The 22,313-nt window shown below is 42.4% G+C and overlaps 1 protein-coding gene across 2 annotated transcripts in view; it reads right to left on the minus strand.

Moving 5' to 3' along the window:
• LOC131132060 (E3 SUMO-protein ligase PIAS1-like) overlaps window positions 1-22,313 on the minus strand; it is a 47,814-nt gene that overhangs the window by 661 nt on the left and 24,840 nt on the right. For both annotated transcript variants that reach the window (XM_058077251.1, XM_058077250.1), the window contains exons 2-13: window positions 18,146-18,641; window positions 12,732-12,816; window positions 12,510-12,648; window positions 10,110-10,244; window positions 9,869-9,974; window positions 8,461-8,534; window positions 7,111-7,271; window positions 6,806-6,942; window positions 4,829-5,075; window positions 4,084-4,223; window positions 3,959-3,999; window positions 1-2,654 (exon numbers count right to left, since the gene is read on the minus strand). The exon at window positions 1-2,654 is cut by the window's left edge and continues 661 nt beyond it. In XM_058077251.1, coding sequence (XP_057933234.1) covers window positions 2,283-2,654; window positions 3,959-3,999; window positions 4,084-4,223; window positions 4,829-5,075; window positions 6,806-6,942; window positions 7,111-7,271; window positions 8,461-8,534; window positions 9,869-9,974; window positions 10,110-10,244; window positions 12,510-12,648; window positions 12,732-12,816; window positions 18,146-18,638 — 2,130 coding nt within the window. In that variant the 5' untranslated portion in view covers window positions 18,639-18,641 and the 3' untranslated portion in view covers window positions 1-2,282. The remainder of the gene's footprint in view (window positions 2,655-3,958; window positions 4,000-4,083; window positions 4,224-4,828; window positions 5,076-6,805; window positions 6,943-7,110; window positions 7,272-8,460; window positions 8,535-9,868; window positions 9,975-10,109; window positions 10,245-12,509; window positions 12,649-12,731; window positions 12,817-18,145; window positions 18,642-22,313) is intronic.

A 22,313-nucleotide genomic window follows, 5' to 3' on the forward strand; every position in this document is an offset into this window, starting at 1 on the left:
CGCAAACGCAACACAAGAGTCCATGTTTGCTACGGATGATCCGGTACACTATATCCCCCCATCCTGTCTGTCCCACGTGTTCGACCCCCGGCCTCGGTTGGTCCCCATGTTAGCCGCCTAAGTGAATGTGTCGGTGGTACATGCCATGCAGGGCCTATCTGGCTCCTCCTACTTACCTTGAAGGTCTGTTTCCTGGTGACGCTCACTCGTCCTCGGTTTCCTGTCTTTTCGCTTCCGGGTGTCACCTGAGGATGCCGGACTCGGGACTTGGATCCGTCCGTGCAGACGAAGGAGCTTTCTTGTCTTGATGCCAGTGGTTTGGATCTCTTCCAGTGGGTACTAAGTAGGGCAAGGGTGCTCATGGCCTGGATCTGATTCTTCAGGATCTGTTTTGGTTGTTTGACTGTGAGACCCGGAAAAGTGGACCGCACCATTTTTTCCGGACTACTTTCCACACACATGGATAACAAAGCCTTGGCACGTTCTTTTAGAATATGTGAGATATAAACACATCACTCACTTGTCTGTGCTTTATAAAGATATAAAAAGAGCTAAAAAAAAAAAAGAGGCAGCGTAATGGGACACACCTTTCATTCATTTTCTACCGCTTATCCTCACAAGGGTCACGGGGGGTGCTGGAGCCTATCCCAGCTGTCTTCGGGCGAGAGAGGCGGGGTACACCCTGGATTGGTCGCCAGCCAATCACAGGGCACATATAGACAAACAACCATTCACACTCACATTCATACCTATGGACAATTTGGAGTGGCCATTCCATTAACTCATTCCATTACAAATTGGTGCATCCCATGTGGTCCGGGTCGTGGATGCCTCTGGCACAGAAAAGTGAGCGATTGTTTACATCTCGGGCGGCACGGCGGTCGAGTGGTTAGCGCGCAGACCTCACAGCTAGGAGACCAGGGTTCAATTCCACCCTCGGCCATCTCTGTGTGGAGTTTGCATGTTCTCCGCGGTGCATGTGTGGGTTTTTTTCCGGGTACTCCGGTTTTTCCTCACACATTCAAAAAAAAACATGCTAGGTTAATTAGCGACTCCAAATTGTCCAAATTGGTATGAATGTGAGTGTGAATGGTTGTTTGTCTATATGTGCCCTGTGATTGGCTGGCCACCAGTCCAGGGTGTACCCCGCCTCTCTCACCCGAAGACAGCTGGGATAGGCTCCAGCACCCCTCTGCGACCCTTGTGAGGAAAAAGCAGTAGAAAATGAATGAATGAATGAGTTTCAAATGTGGCTGCACAGTGTTCAAGTGGTTAGCCTCACAGCTAGAAGACCCGAGTTCAATCCCACCCTCGGCTATCTCTGTGTGGAGTTTGCATGTTCTCCCCGTGTATGCGTGGCTTTTCTCCGGTTTCCTCCCACATTCCAAAAAACATGCTAGGTTAATTAGCAACTCCAAATTGTCCAAATAGGTATGAATGTGAGTGTGAATGGTTGTTTGTCTATATGTGCCCTGTGATTGGCTGCATGGCCACCAGTCCAGGATGTACCCCGCCTCTCTCGCCCGAAGACAGCTGGGATAGGCTCCAGCACCCCCCACAACCCTCGTGATGGATGAAGGGCAAAATTAAACTTGAAGAGTTGGACTTCGAAAGTTGCATTCAAAGGTTTCAAGAAGGCGGAATGAAGGTCACTTGTAAGAAGTTCTAGAACATCCAGAAAGTCTTTTTGTGAGCAGTGTAAATGGGGGGGGGGGGGGGGGGGGGTGACCATCATCAAGGTACCTTCTTATTTTTGGCATTAATAATAATAATAATAAAAAAAAAATCCTTCCAGCTCTTAATATTAATTTACAAATATAAATAAAGTGACGATGAAACGCGTGTAAATGCTATAATACCGAGTCTTGAAAGGAAGTGAAAGCGACCCCTCCCCCACGGAATGCATATTGCGTTCAAGCAATAATCGACTGTGGAAGGAAATGGGACACACCGGCACCGGACAGGAAGTGACACCCCGGCGTGTGATGTCCTCGCTTAAAAACATCAACGGAAGCGGCCGTGCCCCCCCTGATGGCGCGTACAAAAGTAAAAGAAGAAAATAGATTTTGTTCTCTCGGCACGCCGCCTCTCCTCGTGTTCGTAATAAAAAAAAAAAAAAGAGCTTCCTGTTGCGTGTTCTGGCTTGTTGGTTCCGTGACGGCGGCGGTGCTGATGAAGTCTCAGCCGACCCGTACGAGACCGCTGCTCGTACGGCGAGGAAAGACTCCCTTGGTGCTTGTCCCGCGCTACAATCCGGCAAGTCTCGGAATGGGTTCTTTGCGTCAGTCCAGCGAAATAATGTCAGGTATTCCGCCGTAAAGAGCCGCCACCGCCGCCGCCTCGGCGCTACCCCGCGCGGCCAGCACCCCTGCGTGGGAGTGCGGCGTGTGCGAGGATAAGGAGTGCGTGTCGCGGAGGCTGGCGGACGATACGAGGTTGCTGCTACTGCTGCTGCTGTTGACGACCGAGTTGCCCGCGCCGTTTGTCGGGACGGTGAGCGAAGACGAAGCCGAAGAGGCTCCCGACTGATCCAGGAACAGCTGGGATGAGGCCGAGGCGGCGGTGGTGCTGTAGGGCAGGAAGCGGTTGAGGAGCAGCTCGTGGTCGTCCGAGGTGGAGGCGGCCGCCGCTGCCGCCATGACCATGTTGTAATGCTGGGAGACAGGAAGTGGTACAGCGTTAATGGCGGCACATTTGACGGCTCAAACTAGCGTTGTCAACGATACTGCATTTATGGCCTTGTGCGACTTATACTCCAGTGCGACTTATGTATGTTTTTATCTGCCTTATTATGCATTTTTGGCCTTGTGCGACTTATACTCCAGTGCGACTTATGTATGTTTTTTTTCTACCTTATTATGCATTTTTGGCCTTGTGCGACTTATACTCCAGTGCTACTTATGTATGTTTTTATCTACCTTATTATGCATTTTTGGCCTTGTGCGACTTATGTATGTTTTTTTTCTACCTTATTATGCATTTTTGGCCTTGTGCGACTTATACTCCAGAGCGACTTATGTTTTTTTCTACCTAATTATGCATTTTTGGCCTTGTGCGACTTATACGCCAGTGCAACTTATGTATGTTTTTATCTACCTTATTATGCATTTTTGGCCTTGTGCGACTTATACTCCAGTGCGACTTATGTATGTTTTTTTTCTACCTTATTATGCATTTTTGGCCTGTGTGACTTATACTCCAGTGCGACTTATGTTTTTTTCTACCTAATTATACATTTTTGGCCTTGTGCGACTTCTGTATGTTTTTTTTTTACCGACTTATACTCCAGTGCGACTTACGTATGTTTTTTTCTACCTTATTATAAATTTTTGGCCTTGTGCGACTTATACTCCAGTGCGACTTATGTATGTTTTTTTCTACCTTATTATAAATTTTTGGCCTTGTGCGACTTATACTCCACTGCGACTTATGTATGTTTTTTTCTACCTTATTATAAATTTTTGGCCTTGTGCGACTTATACTCCAGTGCGACTTATGTATGTTTTTATCTACCTTATTATGCATTTTTGGCCTTGTGCGACTTATACTCCAGAGCGACTTATGTTTTTTCTACCTAATTCTGCATTTTTGCCTTGTGCGACTTACACTCTGGACCAACTTATAGTCCAGAAAATACAGTAGGTAGAAAAAAATCATACATAAGTCGCACTGGAGTATAAGTCGCACTTTTTGCGGGTAATTTATTTGACAAAGTACTTGACCAAAACAGACATTACGTCCTCTTGGAAGGCAAGTTCTAACAATAAAAGAATAGCGGACATGCTAACATATGCTAACACAATGCTTATGACATGAACAGAAAAGGTGTCCAGTGTTTATTCATTCATAAGTCGCTCTGGGGTATAAGTCGCAGGAACAGCCAACCTATGAAAAAAAGTGCGACTTATAGTCCGGAAAATAGGGTATCATTATAAAGGCATATATCTGTGACACGTACCTGATGATTGTCACCTTGCAGGAAAGAGAAGAAGTTCAAATCTGAAAAAGAAAAAACGGAAGAAGAAGCAGAAAAGGGTGTGGTTAACACGAGAATGGCGTCACGTGACCTGCGTTGGCGTTTACCTGGCAGGTCACCGGGGGCGTGGTAGTAAGGTCGATAGTCCTGGATGAGCGGGGGCACCGGAGGCATGTAGCTAGCGTCCACAGCGGGCATGCTGGGAGCACGGCTCACAGGAGAGGCCTGGTGGTGCAGGTTCAACACACTGACGGGGGGGTGGGGGGGGGGAGAAAAGACGTTATCCTCCTGTTGCGTGTGGAAGTTTTTGTCATCTTAAGTAAAAAAAAAAAAAATTCTAAGCTAACTGGTTAGCTTGCTGGGCCTTCTCAATGTGCCAATGTGGCAGAAATAATAAATAATACAAGTGTAAGGGTGACTATAGGGGTGTTATTTCATGTCTACAAGGCTCTAATAATGTTATAAAGAGTTCTTTTTGTCTGTGCTTTAACTACAACAATATTCCCTTTATTAACTTCGGAAGTGATTTACTTCCGTGGGGAATCTAAACTATAAGAAGAGGAGCAACTGGACTGGATATGGAGGAGCTCTGCTCTGCTTCGTGCTCCTCCTTTTCGGACATGTTGAATTGTAAGCACATGATCTTCCTTATTTTGTCTGAAACTAATGATTGACATGATTAGGTCCCACCCTTGTCACATGGTTTTATGTTTTCCCTGCAGAAAAAGACCTGACTCAGCATTTGGACTAACTGGCACCAGGAAGTGAAGATCCTAAAGCGTGTTTGGTTCTTCATGCCAAATGCTCAAAACCCACCCAAGCAGTGTGGTGCTAATCTTATGAACCACTGACCCTTTGTTGAGGACGGGCGACGACGTCGGGGACATGGATGGACAGGCTCGCTTGGCTGGAGGAGGAAGCGTAGGCTGGGACGATGGCGGCGGCGGCGGTGGCGACGGAGCGTCCTGTCCTTCGTCTTCCGAGGAACTGTCTAACGTCAAGTCTATCACCGCCGTTTTCTTGTCCTTGCTGATGTCGCTGTGGTTAGCGGACGAGTAGCCCTGCTGGTCGGAGCTAGCGGACGTCAGACATGATGGACCTGCACGGGAACACGGGCAGACTGGTGTGCTTCATTCATGATTTCGGAGTCATCGGTAAGTGTAAAGGTGACTATAGGGGTGCTATTTCATTTCCAGAGAGCTCTAATAATGTTAGGCGTATTTAGAAGGTGGTAAACAGATTTTCTGTGTCTTATTTTCTCTTATTGTGTCTACTATATTGGGTAACAGGAGTGTAAAGGTGACTATAGGGGTGCTAGTTCATTTCCAGAGAGCTCTAATAATGTTAGGCGTATTTAGAAGGTGGTGAACAGACTTTCTGCATCTTATTTTGTCTTATTTTGTCTACTATATTGGGTAAGAGGAGTGTAAAGGTGACTATAGGGGTGCTAGGTCATTTCCAGAGAGCTCTAATAATGTTAGGCGTATTTAGAAGGTGGTAAACAGATTTTCTGCGTCTTATTGTGTTTACTATATTGGGTAACAGGAGTGTAAAGGTGACTATAGGGGTGCTATTTCATTTCCAGAGAGCTCTAATAATGTTAGGCATATTTAGAAGGTGGTAAACAGATTTTCTGTGTCTTATTTTGTCTTATTGTGTCTACTATATTGGGTAACAGGAGTGTAAAGGTGACTATAGGGGTGCTGGTTCATTTCCAGAGAGCTCTAATAATGTTAGGCGTATTTAGAAGGTGGTAAACAGATTTTCTGCGTCTTATTTTGTCTCATTGTGTCTACTCTATTGGGTAACAGGAGTGTAAAGGAGACTATAGGGGTGCTATTTCATTTCCAGGGAGCTCTAATAATGTTAGGCGTATTTAGAAGGTGGTAAACAGATTTTCTGCGTCTTATTTTGTCTTATTGTGTCTTATTGTGTCTACTATATTGGGTAACAGGAGTGTAAAGGTGACTATAGGGGTGCTAGTTCATTTCCAGGGAGCTCTAATAATGTTAGGCGTATTTAGAAGGTGGTAAACAGATTTTCTGTGTCTTATTTTGTCTTATTGTGTCTGCTATATTGGGTAACAGGAGTGTAAAGGTGACTATAGGGGTGCTATTTCATTTCCAGAGAGCTCTAATAATGTTAGGCATATTTAGAAGGTGGTAAACAGATTTTCTGCGTCTTATTTTTTCTACTATATTGGGTAACAGGAGTGTAAAGGTGACTATAGGGGTGCTAGTTCATTTCCAGGGAGCTCTAATAATGTTAGGCATATTTAGAAGGTGGTAAACATATTTTCTGTGTCTTATTTTGTCTTATTGTGTCTACTATATTGGGTAACAGGAGTGTAAAGGTGACTATAGGGGTGCTAGTTCATTTCCAGAGAGCTCTAATAATGTTAGCCGTATTTAGAAGGTGGTAAACAGATTTTCTGCGTCTTATTTTGTCTACTATATTGGGTAACAGTAGTGTAAAGGTGACTATAGGGGTGCTATTTCATTTCCAGAAAGCTCTAATAATGTTAGGTGTATTTAGAAGGTGGTAAACAGATTTTCTGCGTCTTATTTTGTCTTATTGTGTCTACTATATTGGGTAACAGGAGTGTAAAGGTGACTATAGGGGTGCTATTTCATTTCCAGAGAGCTCTAATAATGTTAGGCTTATTTAGAAGGTGGTAAACAGATTTTTTGCGTCTTATTTTGTCTTATTGTGTCTACTATATTGGGTAACAGGAGTGTAAAGGTGACTATAGGGGTGCTAGTTCATTTCCAGGGAGCTCTAATAATGTTAGGCATATTGTGTTGAGCCTCCTTCGCTCCTTCGTCTTACCGTTCAGGCTGCTGTTTAAGGAGGCAGAGGAGACTTCTTGCACTTCTTTTTTTGCCCTCATGGGGGCCCAGTTGCCGTCTTCCTTGAACTGGATCTCGTCGCAATCCGTGCAGCTGTTGAGGATCTCCACAAAAAGCCTGAGGAACCGTGAGAAGATTCAAATGTGTCTTACTACTTCTACTACTACTACTACTACAACAGAGTACATGAGATGTAAACAACACTGTGACAAAACTAACATAAATCAATCAATCATGGAATATTCTAGCGAAGAATGTTTTTTTTTTTTTTAAACTTGTACTTACCCGTCAATGATGAGGTGTTCATAGGGGGCCTTCTTGTCGCAAACAGGACACACCCAGGTGGGCTTCTTCTCGTTCATTTGGATATACAGCGTGGCGTCAAAGCACTGCAGGTGGGAGCACGTCAGCGCCCGGCACGGAATCATCAGCCGCATCTTCCCGAGCTGCACGGCGGTGCGTAAACACGTCACATAACACACACACACATGACCCGAGCTACGTAAACGTTATACGAGGGCTCCAGCCTACATTTACAACTTCACAAGTCTGATGTAAACAAACACTGTTGCCCTAAAATGGCGCCCGTGCCCCACAATGCATTGCGCAATCACATGCAGGTATCTCAACAACTGTATTTCAACAATAACCAATTGTGGATGTTAACCGAAATACGCGCTAACTGGGGCGAATGTTAACCGAGGCAAGAGTGTATATTATTATTTAGAAGGTGGTAAACAGGTTTTCTATGTTTTATTTTCTCTTGTTATGTCTACTATATTGGGTAATAGGAGTGGAAAGGTGACTATAGGGGTGCTATTTCATGGCTAGAGAGCTCCAATAATGTTAAGCGTATTTAAAAGGTAGTAAACAGATTTTCTGTGTTTTATTTTCTCTTATTATGTCTACTGTATTGGGTAATAGGAGTGGAAAGGTGACTATAGGGGTGCTATTTCATGGCTAGAGAGCTCCAATAATGTTAAGCGTATTTAAAAGGTAGTAAACAGATTTTCTGTGTTTTATTTTCTCTTATTATGTCTACTGTATTGGGTAATAGGAGTGGAAAGGTGACTATAGGGGTGCTATTTCATGGCTAGAGAGCTCCAATAATGTTAAGCGTATTTAAAAGGTAGTAAACAGATTTTCTGTGTTTTATTTTCTCTTATTATGTCTACTGTATTGGGTAATAGGAGTGGAAAGGTGACTATAGGGGTGCTATTTCATGGATGAAGGGCTCCAATAATGTTACCAAGCGTATTTAGAAGGGTAACAGGAGTGTAAAGGTGACTATAGGGGTGCTATTTCATTTCCAGAGAGCTCTAATAGTGTTAGGCGTATTTAGAAGGTGGTAAACAGATTTTTTGTGACTTATTTTCTCTTATTATGTCTACTATATTGGGTAATAGGAGTGTAAAGGTGACTATAGGGGTGCTATTTCATTTCCAGAGGGCTCTAATAATGTTAGGCATATTTAGAAGGTGGTAAACAGATTTTCTGTGCACATGCAGGTATCTCAACAACAGTATTTCAACAACAACCAATTGTGGATGTTAACCGAAATACGCGCTAACTGGGGCGGATGTTAACCGAGGCAAGAGTGTATATTATTCCAGGATTGGGGGGGGGGGTGCTTACCGGGCAGAGCAACGACACACGAAGGCTAGTTGTGGCGATTTCACTGTCCGGGTCTGCTGTTAGCTTCTCTTTGACTGGAGCGAAGACAAAAACACAAGCAAGCACACGAGTGAAGAACAACACTCTTATTATGTCTACTACATTGGCAAATAGGAGTAGAAAGGTGACTATAGGGGTGCTATTCCATGTCTACAGGGCTCTAATAATGTTACCAAGCGTATTTAGAAGGTGGTAAACAGATTTTCTGTGTTTTATTTTCTCTTGTTATGTCTACTATATTGGGTAATAGGAGTGTAAAGGTGACTATAGGGGTGCTATTCCATGGCTAGAGGGCTCCAATAATGTTAAGCGTATTTAAAAGGAGTAGAAAGGTGACTATAGGGGTGCTATTCCATGTCTACGGGGCTCTAATAATGTTACCAAGCGTATTTAGAAGGTGGTAAACAGATTTTCTGTGTTTTATTTTCTCTTATTATGTCTACTGTATTGGGTAATAGGAGTGAAAAGGTGACTATAGGGGTGCTATTTCATGTCTAGAGGGCTCCAATAATGTTACCAAGCGTAATTAGAAGGTGGTAAACAGATTTTCTGTGTCTTATTTTCTCGGTATAAGAGTATAAAGGTGAATATAGGGGTGCTATTTCATGGTTGGAGGGTTCCAATAATGTTACCAAGCGTACTTAGAAGGGTAACAGGAGTGTAAAGGTGACTATAGGGGTACTATTTCATTTCCAGAGAGCTCTAATAATGTGAGGCATATTTAGAAGGTGTTAGACTATAGGGGTGCTATTTCATTTCCAGAGAGCTCTAATAATGTTAGGTGTATTTAGAAGGTGGTAAACAGATTTTCTGTGTCGTATTTTGCCTTATTGTGTCTACTATATTGGGTAACAGGAGTGTAAAGGTGACTATAGGGGTGCTATTTCATTTCCAGAGGGCTCTAATAATGTTAGGCGTATTTAGAAGGTGGTAAACAGATTTTCTGTGTCTTATTTTGTCTACTATATTGGGTAACAGGTGTGTAAAGGAGACTATAGGGGTGCTATTTCATTTCCAGAGGGCTCTAATATTGTTAGGCATATTTAGAAGGTGGTAAACTGGTTTTCTGTGTGTTATTTTCTCTTATTATGCCCACTATATTGGGTAACAGGTGTGTAAAGGTGACTATAGGGGTGTTATTTCATATCTTGAGGACTCTAATAATGTTAAATACCGTATTTAAAACAGGTTTTCTTTGCCATACTGGCAACAATGTTCCACTGAATCCTACTTTACAGAAATTCACTTATTGTGCTTGGGTCTGGATCCAATGAAGGCACGACTCCCCAGGAGAAACACATAACTTGACAACTAGCAGTACTTGTGTATTTACTGCATACACCTTCCAGATGTTGAAGTGACGTCTTACTGAGTGCTCTGGAGTGGTCTGGGTTCCGTATGCCTTTGGCCCGTAGCCTCTGTAAGAGCACTGTGGATGACTGCTGCTTCACCAAGTACACTGCCATGGAGTAATTCTGGAGATACAGAAAGCTTTTAGCTTTTTTTTTTGGAGGAGTGGAATGGCTGCATGTGTAACCACAGGCAGACAAGGTGCTTGAATCGTACATAAGAACACATCACGCACCGAAACGTGCATCGAAGGCGCTTACCCTTCCAATCTCAGCGGTCCAGGACACCACGATGGTGTTAGGAACTGTGGTGGACAATCTGACCAGTGAGGTAATGTTGATGGGTCGGCTGGGCCGCTTGGGCTCAACGCCGTTTTTGGTTGGAGGAAGATAACCCTGTTGAGTTACATGGAAAAAGTGTATCAATGTCTTCGATTTCTATCATGGGTCCAAACTAGGGATGCTCACATCGATCGATCGGATGATTTCCGCTAAAAAAAAGTTGAGATCGGCAGATAGATGCCATTCAAAGCCATGTATGCAGGGCTAAAGCGTACATGCGTTCTGTCACGCAGGTTTGCCAACACCCGTAACGAGCCGACTAAAGAATCAGTTACCCGTTCAACTACAAATGTGACTTTTGCTTTGAAAACAAACAAGGAATGCAGTAGTTAGGAGCTTATTTTTGTCCCGCAGGGAAGCAGACACGTTGTTCACGGGGTAGGTACTGATGTGTCAAGTGTCAATCGTTGTCATGATACTAATGATGTCTTGTCCTCCAAAGAGAGAATTTTTTAAAAATAATTAATAGTTTAATTAATAATTTATTAAATTATTATTTTTTTAATTTTTAAATAGAAAATGTAAAAATACAAATTATTATTTAATACAAATAATTATTAAAAATAATTATTGCACCCACTAAATCTAGAGAAAAACAGATTTGAGCCAGTGATTGTATTTATTTGCATTATGCTTCCTTTTCTTTGTTTTAAAAATACTATATTATTGATGGTCATGTGACGGATTAGCCGCCCTAGACTGCATTTTAATGTACATGTAATGACATGTAATGCACATGTTAAATTCAGACTTTGTAATGATGTATTAGCGTAATATTAGCATCACTGTTTGAGCGGAGATGTGCTTGGTAAAGAAACTAAAATGTTGCCAGTCGTAACTAAATATTCTGTTATTTATGTTATTTAAAAAATACAAAATCACATTTAAAAAAATAATTAATAGTTTAATTAATAAGTTAGTTAAAAATGTAAAATACAAATTTAAAAATACAAAATCATTTTTTTAATTAATTCATAGTTTAATTAATAATTTATTAAATTAAATTATTTTGTATTTTTAAATAAAAAAAATTAAAATGCTAATTATTATTTAATACAAATAATTATTAAAAATAATTATTGCACCCACTAAATCTAGAGAAAACAGATTTGAGCCACTGATGTGCTTTAGTTTAAAATGACAAAATACAAAGCTATATTTTTAAATTAATTAATAGTTTAATAAATAATTTAGTTACACATTTAAAAATACAAATTATTATTTAATACAAATAATTATTAAAAATAATTATTGCACCCACTAAATCTAGAGAAAACAGATTTGAGCCACTGATTGTATTTATTTGCATTATGCTTCCTTTTCTTTGTTTTAAAAATATTATATTATAGATGGTCATGTGACATGAGTTGCAGGACTGCATTTTTATTTCTTATTTATTGAACTGCAGTACCAAATGTGACCAGTAGATGTACTTATGAGACACTTGCTTCCTATTCTGGCATGAGAAGATGGCAAACGCACCCTGCTGGGCCAATGCCGGGTGGCTCCACCCACCCACTCTCTACCCTGGTTCCTCTGACCTCCAGGGCGGCACATGTGCTGCTTGTAAAGAGTGTGTCTGACAGCAGCGCACCCAGCTGCCCCCCCCACTCTGCTCGTGTGGGACTAAATATCCATGTCATGATGATCTATGGACGAATCAGTTTTTCGGGGTTCTATAGTACGGTATTCTTTTGTTCATATCATGCATGTCACGTACTGTATTATGCAATCAGCAGAAGTGTGCATCGGTATCGTCATAGCAACCATCATAAGGCGTGCTGACTGTGGTGGTTATCTAACAGCAAATACAGTAAACCTCGGATATATCGGATTCAATTGTTCCCACTGGTTTTGTCCGATATAAGCGAAATCCGTTATATGCGTATACCGGAAAATGTTCGTTTCACGCATATATCGGATTTATATCCGGTATATGCGTAAATCGGATTTTATCCGTTATAAAAAGGCACTTCCTTGACTATATTTCCAATGTACCTGGACGCGCAGGCAACGCTGCAAACGCTGCAAATGACGACGTATAGCGGCCTGTCACGATTCGGCGAATCAGAGTGCCACGATGCGGCCATCCGATATATGCGAGGGAAATTTAATGGAAATGCATTGGAACTGGACTGGAGATTTTGTCCGAAATAGGCGAAATCCGTTATAAAAAATCCGATATATGCAATGAATTTTTATTGGAAATGCATTACAGAAAAATCGGTTCTTTTTTATCTGTCCGTTGTGCGCGAATTTCCGATATATCCGAGGTTTACTGTACGTCCATTTGGGAGTGTTTGAGTCATGGTTTCTCACCGGCAGGTTACATGGCTTCCCATTAACTTTCACACACAAACTGGGTGGAAAATGATCTTCCTGAGGACAGCTGGTCTCTGACAGGCAAAACCGCAACTGGACTTGAACTGAGAAATCACATTTGGTCCCCGAGATGTCCCTGGAATTCCAAGAAGCAAGCAGATAAAAAAAAAAAGCACCCTCAGTGGTTCATTTATATGACGGCTTCTCCTTCATTCTTACATTGAACCGCTGATCTGCTGGACTTGTTGTGGCGTTAATGCAAAGGCGAAACACGTCTCCTGAAATCTCTGGCTGTTGTCCGAAGCTGCAGAAAAAACAAAACATGGAAAAGATTAGATTAGATTCCAATAATTCATTTTGCATGCACGGTGGAGGCGAACGCCAGGATGTCAGGATGATGTCGCTGGTGTGCAAGATTCCCTCCATTATGGCGCGATAAGTCAACTCCTTTACGTAGAAGATAAGACCAGATCAGAGAAGATATGCTTTTAGTACAGCAACAACAGGAAAGTAAATATAAAAAAATAGAAAATTTTCTACCGCTTTTTCCTCACGAGGGTCGTGGGGGTGCTGGAGCCTATCCCAGCTGTCTTCGGGCGAGAGGCGGGGTACACCCTGGACTGGTGGCCAGCCAATCACAGGGCACATATAGACAAACAACCATTCACACTCACATTCATACCTATGGACAATTTGGAGTTGCTAATTAACCTAGCATGTTTTTTGGAATGTGGGAGGAAACCGGAGTACCCGGAGAAAACCCACGGGGAGAACATGCAAACTCCACACAGAGATGGCCGAAGGTGGAATCGAACTCGGGTCTCCTAACTGTGTGGACTGTGTCCTAACCACTTGGCCTAAAATGTATCAAATATTTTTTCTAACATTTTTTACCGCTTATCCTCACGAGGGTCACAGAGGTGCCGGAGCCTATCCCAGCGGTCTTCGGGCGAGCCAGCCAATCACAGGCCACATATAGACAAACAACCATTCACACTCACATTCATACCTATGGACAATTTGGAGTCGCTAATTAACCTAGCATGTTTTTGGAATGTGGGAGGAAACCGGAGTACTCTCAGTAGTACTGCACATCTCACAGCTAGGAAACCAGGGTTCAATTCCACCCTCGGCCATCTCTGTGTGGAGTTTGCATGTTCTCCCTGTGCATGCGTGGGTTTTCTCCGGGTACTCCGGTTTCCTCCCACATTCCAAAAACATGCTAGGTTAATTAGCGACTCCAAATTGTCCATAGGTATGAATGTGAGTGTGAATGGTTGTTTGTCTACATGTGCCCTGTGATTGCTGGGATAGGCTCCAGCACCCCCGCGACCCTTGAGGGGATAAGCGGTAGAAAATGAATGAATGAATGAATTACAACTGTTTTTTTTCCCAACTGTTTCAACTCTCGGGCGGCACGGCGGTCTAGTGGTTAGCGCGCAGACCTCACAGCTAGGAAACCAGGGTTCAATTCCACCCTCGCCCATCTCTGTGTGGAGTTTGCATGCCCCCCCCCCCTCCCCCCCGTGCATGCGTGGGTTTTCTCCGGGTACTCCGGTTTCCTCCCACATTCCAAAAAACATGCTAGGTTAATTAGCGACTCCAAATTGTCCATAGGTATGAATGTGAGTGTGAATGGTTGTTTGAATGAAAAAATGAATGAATGTTTCAACTCTTGTTCTGATTTTTTTCTCTTAATATTTGGACTTAATTATTATTAATATAAAATCACTGTTTTTTTGTTGTTTTTTTTTTTTTTTTCAGAATGTGCTGCAGGCCCCGGGGCTGCACTTTGGACACCCCCGCTGTGGCAACTGTTGTGTTTCAGAGTGCAAACACTTTTAGCGGAAGAAAGCCTGCAGAGGAAATAACGGCTGTGCCGTGACAGCCAGCGGGATGTAAATGTGAAATGGAAGATGGAAGAATGATGGGAATATTTGAAGAAAAGAAAAAGCGGCACGTCGGGAAGAGAGCACGTGAAAAGACGTGTTTCCGGGGCTGCCATGGATGGTATCGTATGTGTGATGTCATGTTAGCTATAGGGCGTAGCGTACGTTCACTGACGGCCTTTTTTTGGGGTGGCCGCCTGTGTGCCGCACAGCGAAATGGAATGTGATGTGCTTTCAGACTTTTCCTCCTCTTCGGCAAACTGAGCTAAAAATAGACCTCCATCACTCTATCACTCTCTCTCTCACTCTGTCCTTGCGTTCCTTTTTCTAATGCTCACCCCCCCAACCCCATCCCATCTCGCTCAAAGTCACTCAAACCAAACCAAACTGGGTTTTTAATTGTTTTTTTTTTTAAACGCATTCATTTATTTGTGGTGGCTCGCCACAGATCAATCTGGCCCGCCACAAATACATCAGGCAGGGGTGTTAATTCATGTTTCTTATTTGGAAAGTCGTCAGTAGGCTTTAATGAAAACATTCCCTTTACTCATGTTGAGTCCTACTTTGCAGAAAATTCACTTTTCCACGGTCGGGACTTGGAACCAATGGACCGCCATAAACCAGGGATGAGCATTTTTATTGACATATTTGACACAAAAGCCAAAAATATTGAAATGTTTGTTGAAATGTAGTTTTCAAAAAGCTAGCTTTCAAAAAGCGTTAGCACTAGCGAGGTTTTGTCGGAATGCTTTAAAGGTGCGGGGAACTGGGACGGGGGGGCTCGACTTACAGTTTGACTCGATGCTCTCCATTTTGTTGCATTTTCCTGCTTTCAGTTTCAAGTTCTGTCTGTACAGTTAAAAAAAAAATATATATATGTATATTAACAGTTTCTGTGGTACAGGGCTCGACAATAACGTTGTACCGATGGCCCGGGGCAAGTTAAAACAAAATTCGGGCAAGTAAATCCAATCATTAATATTCCCGTCGGGCAAGTACACTTTAGCATGCCGTACTGCCAAGAGTTTTTTTTAAAGCGGTTCTTGTTGGGTGTTGGTAAAACACGGACTGCGTAATTCCGGTGGTAATTTGCAAACCAATCCTTGCAAATCTTGAAATGGACCAATCAGAATCGTTTATTTAGACCGCGGTCCGTAATCCACAATCCGCGTTTTACCCACACCCGTTCTTGTTCGCGATCAACCAATCAGCGATCGTTTTACTAGGAAAACATCTATTATGGCGTCCCTGCCAACATCGTCTAATTCTTCAACAACTTCTGAAGGAAAACACCAAAAAGTGATGAAACAGTGCCTCCTAAACAAGTATTTTATTAGCGGCAGCAAATCAAATGATGGCAAAGGTGAGTGAATCACGTTGCTGTGACAATTTGAAGTGGTCACAATGAAACACCACCGATTAGATCCAATACCAAGTGCTGATTTGCACAAGCTACAAAACCTAGCGCTTCCATTTCTCTGTGGATTTTTCTCACCTTTGCTTCACAAATTATTGTTTGACCATTGAGCATTTTTTCTGGATTAAAAACACTTTACTAGTACACAAATGTGTCAAATGTTTCATTGTGGTGCACAACTTCTAAATATCACTGCTTACTACGACTACCATGTGTAAGGTAGCATGGCTTGCCATGTTAACATACATCTCCACAAATTTTCAGACATTCCTCCAAATACAATGCATCAGTACTATTATCTGATGAATTATCAGCATATATTCATATATGATATCATTATGGCAGTCTTTTCATTTTACATGGGGCAAGTTCGGGCAAGTAGTTCTCACCTTAAGGATTCCCCATGGGCAAGTCATTTTTGTTTTTAACGTAGAGCCCTGTGGTATTTCAAATGGGGGGGGCAAAATATGTCTGTCCCTTAGGTGGGGGCATGCCAAAAAAATAAGTGGGCACTGCATTACATGCATTTTTAAGATATGTTTTTTTTAATCCGTTTGTGTATCTTTAGAACACACAGAAAAGAGGAAGATCTGTGTTCATGTAGCATGTAGCATGTAGCAGCAAAAATTTCCTTTAAAATAACGTCCTTGGCTAACGAGTCTACTTTTGTAAAAGTGCTAATCGGCTTAATCAAATGAAACGAGTCGGGTTCTGTATCGGGTGTGGTCTCTGAAGTATGAGCTCAGTAATCTGCCCCATCAGCAGAAGAAAGCCCAGCTGGAGATTGTTAGCTCGCTCGAAACTTTGCTAACCCCCCCCTCCCAGGTTGAGTATGCCGCATGCAACATGCTCACAGGCGCAAAAAAAAACACGCCAGACAGAGACGCAAACACAACTGATGAGAACGCAGTGCGACTTCCGGGGGTCAGATCTCCAAGTTCCAAGCGGTTTCGGGTCATTTTTGACCCACTTATGGAAGGTTGGGGTAGTAACACAAAAACTAAAAATTCTTAAAATGTATAAAAGGTAAGTTAAAAATGTGAATGGCGTGATATCAAAAACATGTTTTTTGAGGAATACCTGGAATATGAAATGATAAAAAAAATTTCATTACAAAGATATTTCAAGAAAACAACATGACCGGGTCATTTTTGACTCACTTATGCATCTAAGGCAATGGTCTCCAACATGCGGCACGCGGGCCAAATGTGGCCCGCAGGACACTAGTTTGAGGCCCCCGCCTTGATATGAAAGTTTAATGTTAGTGCGGCCCGCGCAAGTGTCATATGGATGCTGTATGGTATCATGTACCCAGAAAAAATTATTACGTTTGATTAATGTTCATGTTAAAGGTTAAATAACTGTTAATAGTTATCCTCCCTATCCGTGTGGAAGTGGTAAGTTTTTGGCTATTTAAGTTGAAAGGAAATAACTTGAAGGCTACCGTTTAGGTCGCTAGCTCTCTAGTTTGCGAGTTAGCATGCGTCTCAAGACCCTGCAGTTGCGCAATATGTTGTAAATAAAAAGAGTATAAATGTGACTATAGTCGTGTTTTGTCATGTCTACAGGGCTCTAATAATGCTTTGTTCATTTTAATCTGAAAAAAATAATTTGTCTACCCACCAACTATATGTGGTTTCTTAAGTTTTTATTATTTGCCGTTTTATTATTATTATATATTTAATTATTATTGATTGATTGGTTTTCTTTATTTTGATTTGTTTATTTATTTTTCATCTTATTTTGTGTAGAAAAATAAAAATTAAGATATTTGAGAACAGTGGAATGTTTTATCAGAGCTTTTCTTGTAGAAAATCGGAAACAAAGCAAAGTTCATTCATTTTTCTGTTTTTAATAAATGCGTTTTTTTTGTTGTTTTTTTTAAACCTGATACGGCCCAGTCTCACCCAGACCCTAGCTCCAGTGGCCCCCCAGGTAAATTGAGTTTGAGACCCCTGATCTAAGGGTTAAGACAAAAATACAACTCTTGCTTGTGTGTGTCACAGGAAATGTGTTCCCTCGGGGGCCTCAGTGGTGGGCGGACAGACGTGGGGAGGACAGGAAGTGATGTCAGAGGTTCTGAATTGCTGTGGGATATGGCCCCAACAGCAGCCCGGGTATTTATGATCATTATGTTATTGTTATTGCGGCTGTTGTGAGATCATTTCAATAAATTGCAATTAATGCCTTTTCAACATTGTCACATTGAACAATTACTGACACCTAGTGGCCAATGTACGACACAACATTCACAATTATTATTCTGCATCATTTAAGCCAGCAGGGGCCGCCACATGCAAACCAGCGCCAACTGTATCAGCTCTTACCTAGACTGGTTGGTTTGATGAGTTCATCCAACATGTCATAAAACGGCAACCTCTGGAGCTTCACATCTGGGTGGACGGGGTGCAGAGGACCCGTGGCGGAGAGGTGGTGCGTCAAGCCGGTCAGCTCGTGTTTCCCGGGACCGAGCAGAGAGAGGGGTAGTAAGGCGGCGGGTGACGGGGCTCCGCCGTGACCCGCGTGACCCTCGTACGCCAGCTGCGTGAGGCCGGCGGGTAACGCAGCTCCGCCTCCTCCAACCACCCCCGCGGTGGCTGGGTGATGCGGGCCGGGCAGGGAGAGCTCCGAGTGGGACAACATTTTGGCAGGGAAGCGTCGGCGGTACAGCTCTTTGATCTTCATGTGCACGGCGGGGCTGCAGCCCACTTTTATCAGATGTAACGCCTTGGTTAGCAGCTCATGCTTACGTCCGTGTTTGTTGCGGCCGGCGTAGCCCAGCAGGACCTGCAGCTCTGACACCCGTAGGCTCATCACCATTTGCTGTGGTGGAAAGAGAGAAAAATAAGAACACAAGTGAATTTTTTGCACTCCACTCCATGAGGTGAATTGCTAGTACAGGGGTCGGCAACCTTTACCATCAAAAGAGCCATTTGGGCCCGTTTCCACCAAATGAAAACCCACTTGGCAACACAAAACTTATTTTTTCTGCATGTTGTCACCTGCAAAAACCATGACATGAATTGCTAGTACAGGGGTCGGCAACCTTTACCATCAAAAGAGCCATTTGGGCCCGTTTCCACCAAATGAAAACCCACTTGGAACCACAAAACTTATTATTTCTGCATGTTGTCACCTGCAAAAACCATTACATGAATTGCTAGTACAGGGGTCGGCAACCTTTACCATCAAAAGAGCCATTTGGGCCCGTTTCCACCAAATGAAAACCCACTTGGCACACCAAAACTTATTTTTCTGCATGTTGTCACCTGCAAAAACCATGACATAAATTGCTAGTACAGGGGTTGGCAACCTTTATCGTCAAGAGAGCCTTGTGGGCCCGTTTCCACCAAATGAAAACCCACTTGGAACCACAAAACTTATTTTTTCTGCATGTTGTCACCTGCAAAACCCATGACATGAATTGCTACTACAGGGGTCGGCAACCTTTACCATCAAAAGAGCCATTTGGGCCCGTTTCCACCAAATGAAAATCCACTTGGCAACACAAAACTTATTTTCTCTGCATGTTGTCACCTGCAAAAACCATGACATGAATTGCTAGTACAGGGGTCGGCAACCTTTACCATCAAAAGAGCCGTGTGGGCCCGTTTCCACCAAATGAAAACCCACTTGGCACCACAAAACTTATTTTTTCTGCATGTTGTCACCCGCAAAAACCATGACATGAATTGCTAGTACAGGGGTCGGCAACCTTTACCATCAAAAAAGCCTTGTGGGCCCGTTTCCACCAAATGAAAACCCACTTGGCACACCAAAACTTATTTTTTCTGCATGTTGTCACCTGCAAAAACCATGACATGAATTGCTAGTACAGGGGTCGGCAACCTTTACCATCAAAAGAGCCTTGTGGGCCCGTTTCCACCAAATGAAAACCCTCTTAGCACCACAAAACTTATTTTTTCTGCATGTTGTCACCTGCAAAAACCATGACATGAATTGCTAATACAGGGGTCGGCAACCTTTACCATCAAAAGAGCCTTGTGGGCCCGTTTCCACCAAATGAAAACCCACTTGGCAACACAAAGCTTATTTTTCTTGCAGGTTGTCACCTGCAAAAACCATGACATGAATTGCTAGTACAGGGGTCGGCAACCTTTACCATCAAAAGAGCCATTTGGGCCCGTTTCCACCAAATGAAAACCCACTTGGAACCACAAAACTTATTTTTTCTGCATGTTGTCACCTGCAAAAACCCTGACATGAATTGCTAGTACAGGGGTCGGCAACCTTTACCGTCAAAAGAGCCTTGTGGGCCCGTTTTGACCAAATGAAAACCCACTTGGCACCACAAAACTTATTTTTTCTGCATGTTGTCACCTGCAAAAACCATGACATGAATTGCTAGTACAGGGGTCGGCAACCTTTACCATCAAAAGAGCCTTGTGGGCCCGTTTCCACCAAATGAAAACCCACTTGGCACCATAAAACTTATTTTTTCAGAATGTTGTCACCTGCAAAACCATGACATAAATTGCTAGTACAGGGGTCGGCAACCTTTACCATCAAAAGAGCCTTGTGAGCCCGTTTCCACCAAATGAAAACCCACTTGGAACCAAAAAAATAAATTTTTCTGCATGTTGTCACCTGCAAAAACCATGACATGAATTGCTAGTACAGGGGTCGGCAACCTTTACCATCAAAAGAGCCATTTGGGCCCGTTTCCACCAAATGAAAACCCACTTGGCAACACAATTTTTCTGCATGTTGTCACCTGCAAAACCATGACATGAATGGCTAAGCAGGGGTCGGCAACCTTTACCATCAAAAGAGCCATTTGGGCCCGTTTCCAGCAAATGAAAACCCACTTGGCACCACAAGTTTTTGTTTGACTGCCATGTTTGTTTGATAGTTTGTGAAGAAGATCAAATTCAGTTAGATATTAATACATTAGAATATTTGCCAGAGAATGTCTGGAGGGGCTGTTTAAGATTCCTGTGCACCCTGGTCTTTGCATTTAATTGACATTCTAAATTATACAAACGGCAGCTTCGGGCTTTTTTTTCCCTGACCCGGCATAAACATCAGTTATTCAGAAAACCAAAATAACAAAACAAAGGCCTCCTATTCCATGAAGGCACTCGTGTCTTTTGTTCAATTTACTTGGGGGCTACTGGAGCTAGGGTCTGGGCGAGGCTGGGGCGCATCAGGTTTTCCAAAAAAAAAAATAAAAAAAAATGCATTTATTAAAAACAGAAAAATGAATAAACTTTGCTTTTGTTTCGATTTTCTACAAGAAAAGCTCTGATAAAACATTCCACTGTTCTCAAATATCTTAATTTTTATTTTTCTACATAAAATAAGTTGAAAAATAAATAAACAAATCAAGAATAAAGAAAATCAATCAATTAGTAATAAATAAATAAATATTATAATAATAATAAAACGGCAAATAATAAAAACTTAAGAAACCACATATAGTTGGTGGGTAGACAAATTATTTTTTTCAGATTAAAATGAACAAAGCATTATTAGAGCCCTGTAGACATGACAAAACACGACTATAGTCACATTTATACTTTTTTTATTTACAACATATTGCGCAACTGCAGGGTCTTGAGACACATGCTAACTCGCAAACTAGAGAGCTAGCGACCTAAACGGTAGCCTTCAAGTTATTTCCTTTAAACTTAAATAGCCAAAAACTTACCACTTCCACACTCATAGCGAGGATAACTATTAACAGTTATTTGACCTTTAACATGAACATTAATCAAACGTAATAATTTTTTCTGGGTACATGATACCATACAGCATCCATATCAAACTTGCGCGGGCCGCACTAGCATTAAACTTTCATATCAAGGCGGGGGCCTCAAAGTAGTGTCCTGCGGGCCACATTTGGCCCGCGGGCCGCGTGTTTGAGAGCCCTGGTTTTAGTGATGTACAGTGTGTTTAGCAGAGTATATACCATGTTATCTGAAGTCGCCGTTCATAAAAAAAACACCAACTAGAATGTCATATATCGCAGGGAACGGTAAATTTAAAACAAAAAATATCTTTAAACTTGATGGCGGAAGCCATGTTGAACGATCTCTGGCAGAAGTGACGTCATCGGGGTAAACAAACATGGCGCCGTAGGAGACAGAGGATGTTTACAGTGAATTAGAGCCATGGTTTGAGCGATGTTTTGGAGTAGATGTTTTGGAAGTAGACAACTTTCAGAACATGGACGCCATGAAGCCTTAAGACATGGAGACACAGAATGGGAAGTATAAATAAATCTACTCTGGAGTTGCTTATCCCTTAATTATTGTTTTAAATTGACTTCCTATTAAGCATAAAGGGGGTCTTAAGCTGTGAAAAGATGTTAATTTAACATAAATGATGCTTTGCAGCGTTGTCGCTATCATGGAATAGTGTTTTGCAGACATTATGGATGTGGTTGTTATTAGCAGAATAGCATCCCTTTTCAAAGGGTTGAAGTGTACCCTCATAGCAGGCTAGCAGTCATCAGTGAAATGATCACTGCAA

Source organism: Doryrhamphus excisus, chromosome 7 (assembly GCF_030265055.1).
Source record: "Doryrhamphus excisus isolate RoL2022-K1 chromosome 7, RoL_Dexc_1.0, whole genome shotgun sequence".
Taxonomy (NCBI): Eukaryota; Metazoa; Chordata; class Actinopteri; order Syngnathiformes; family Syngnathidae; genus Doryrhamphus; species Doryrhamphus excisus.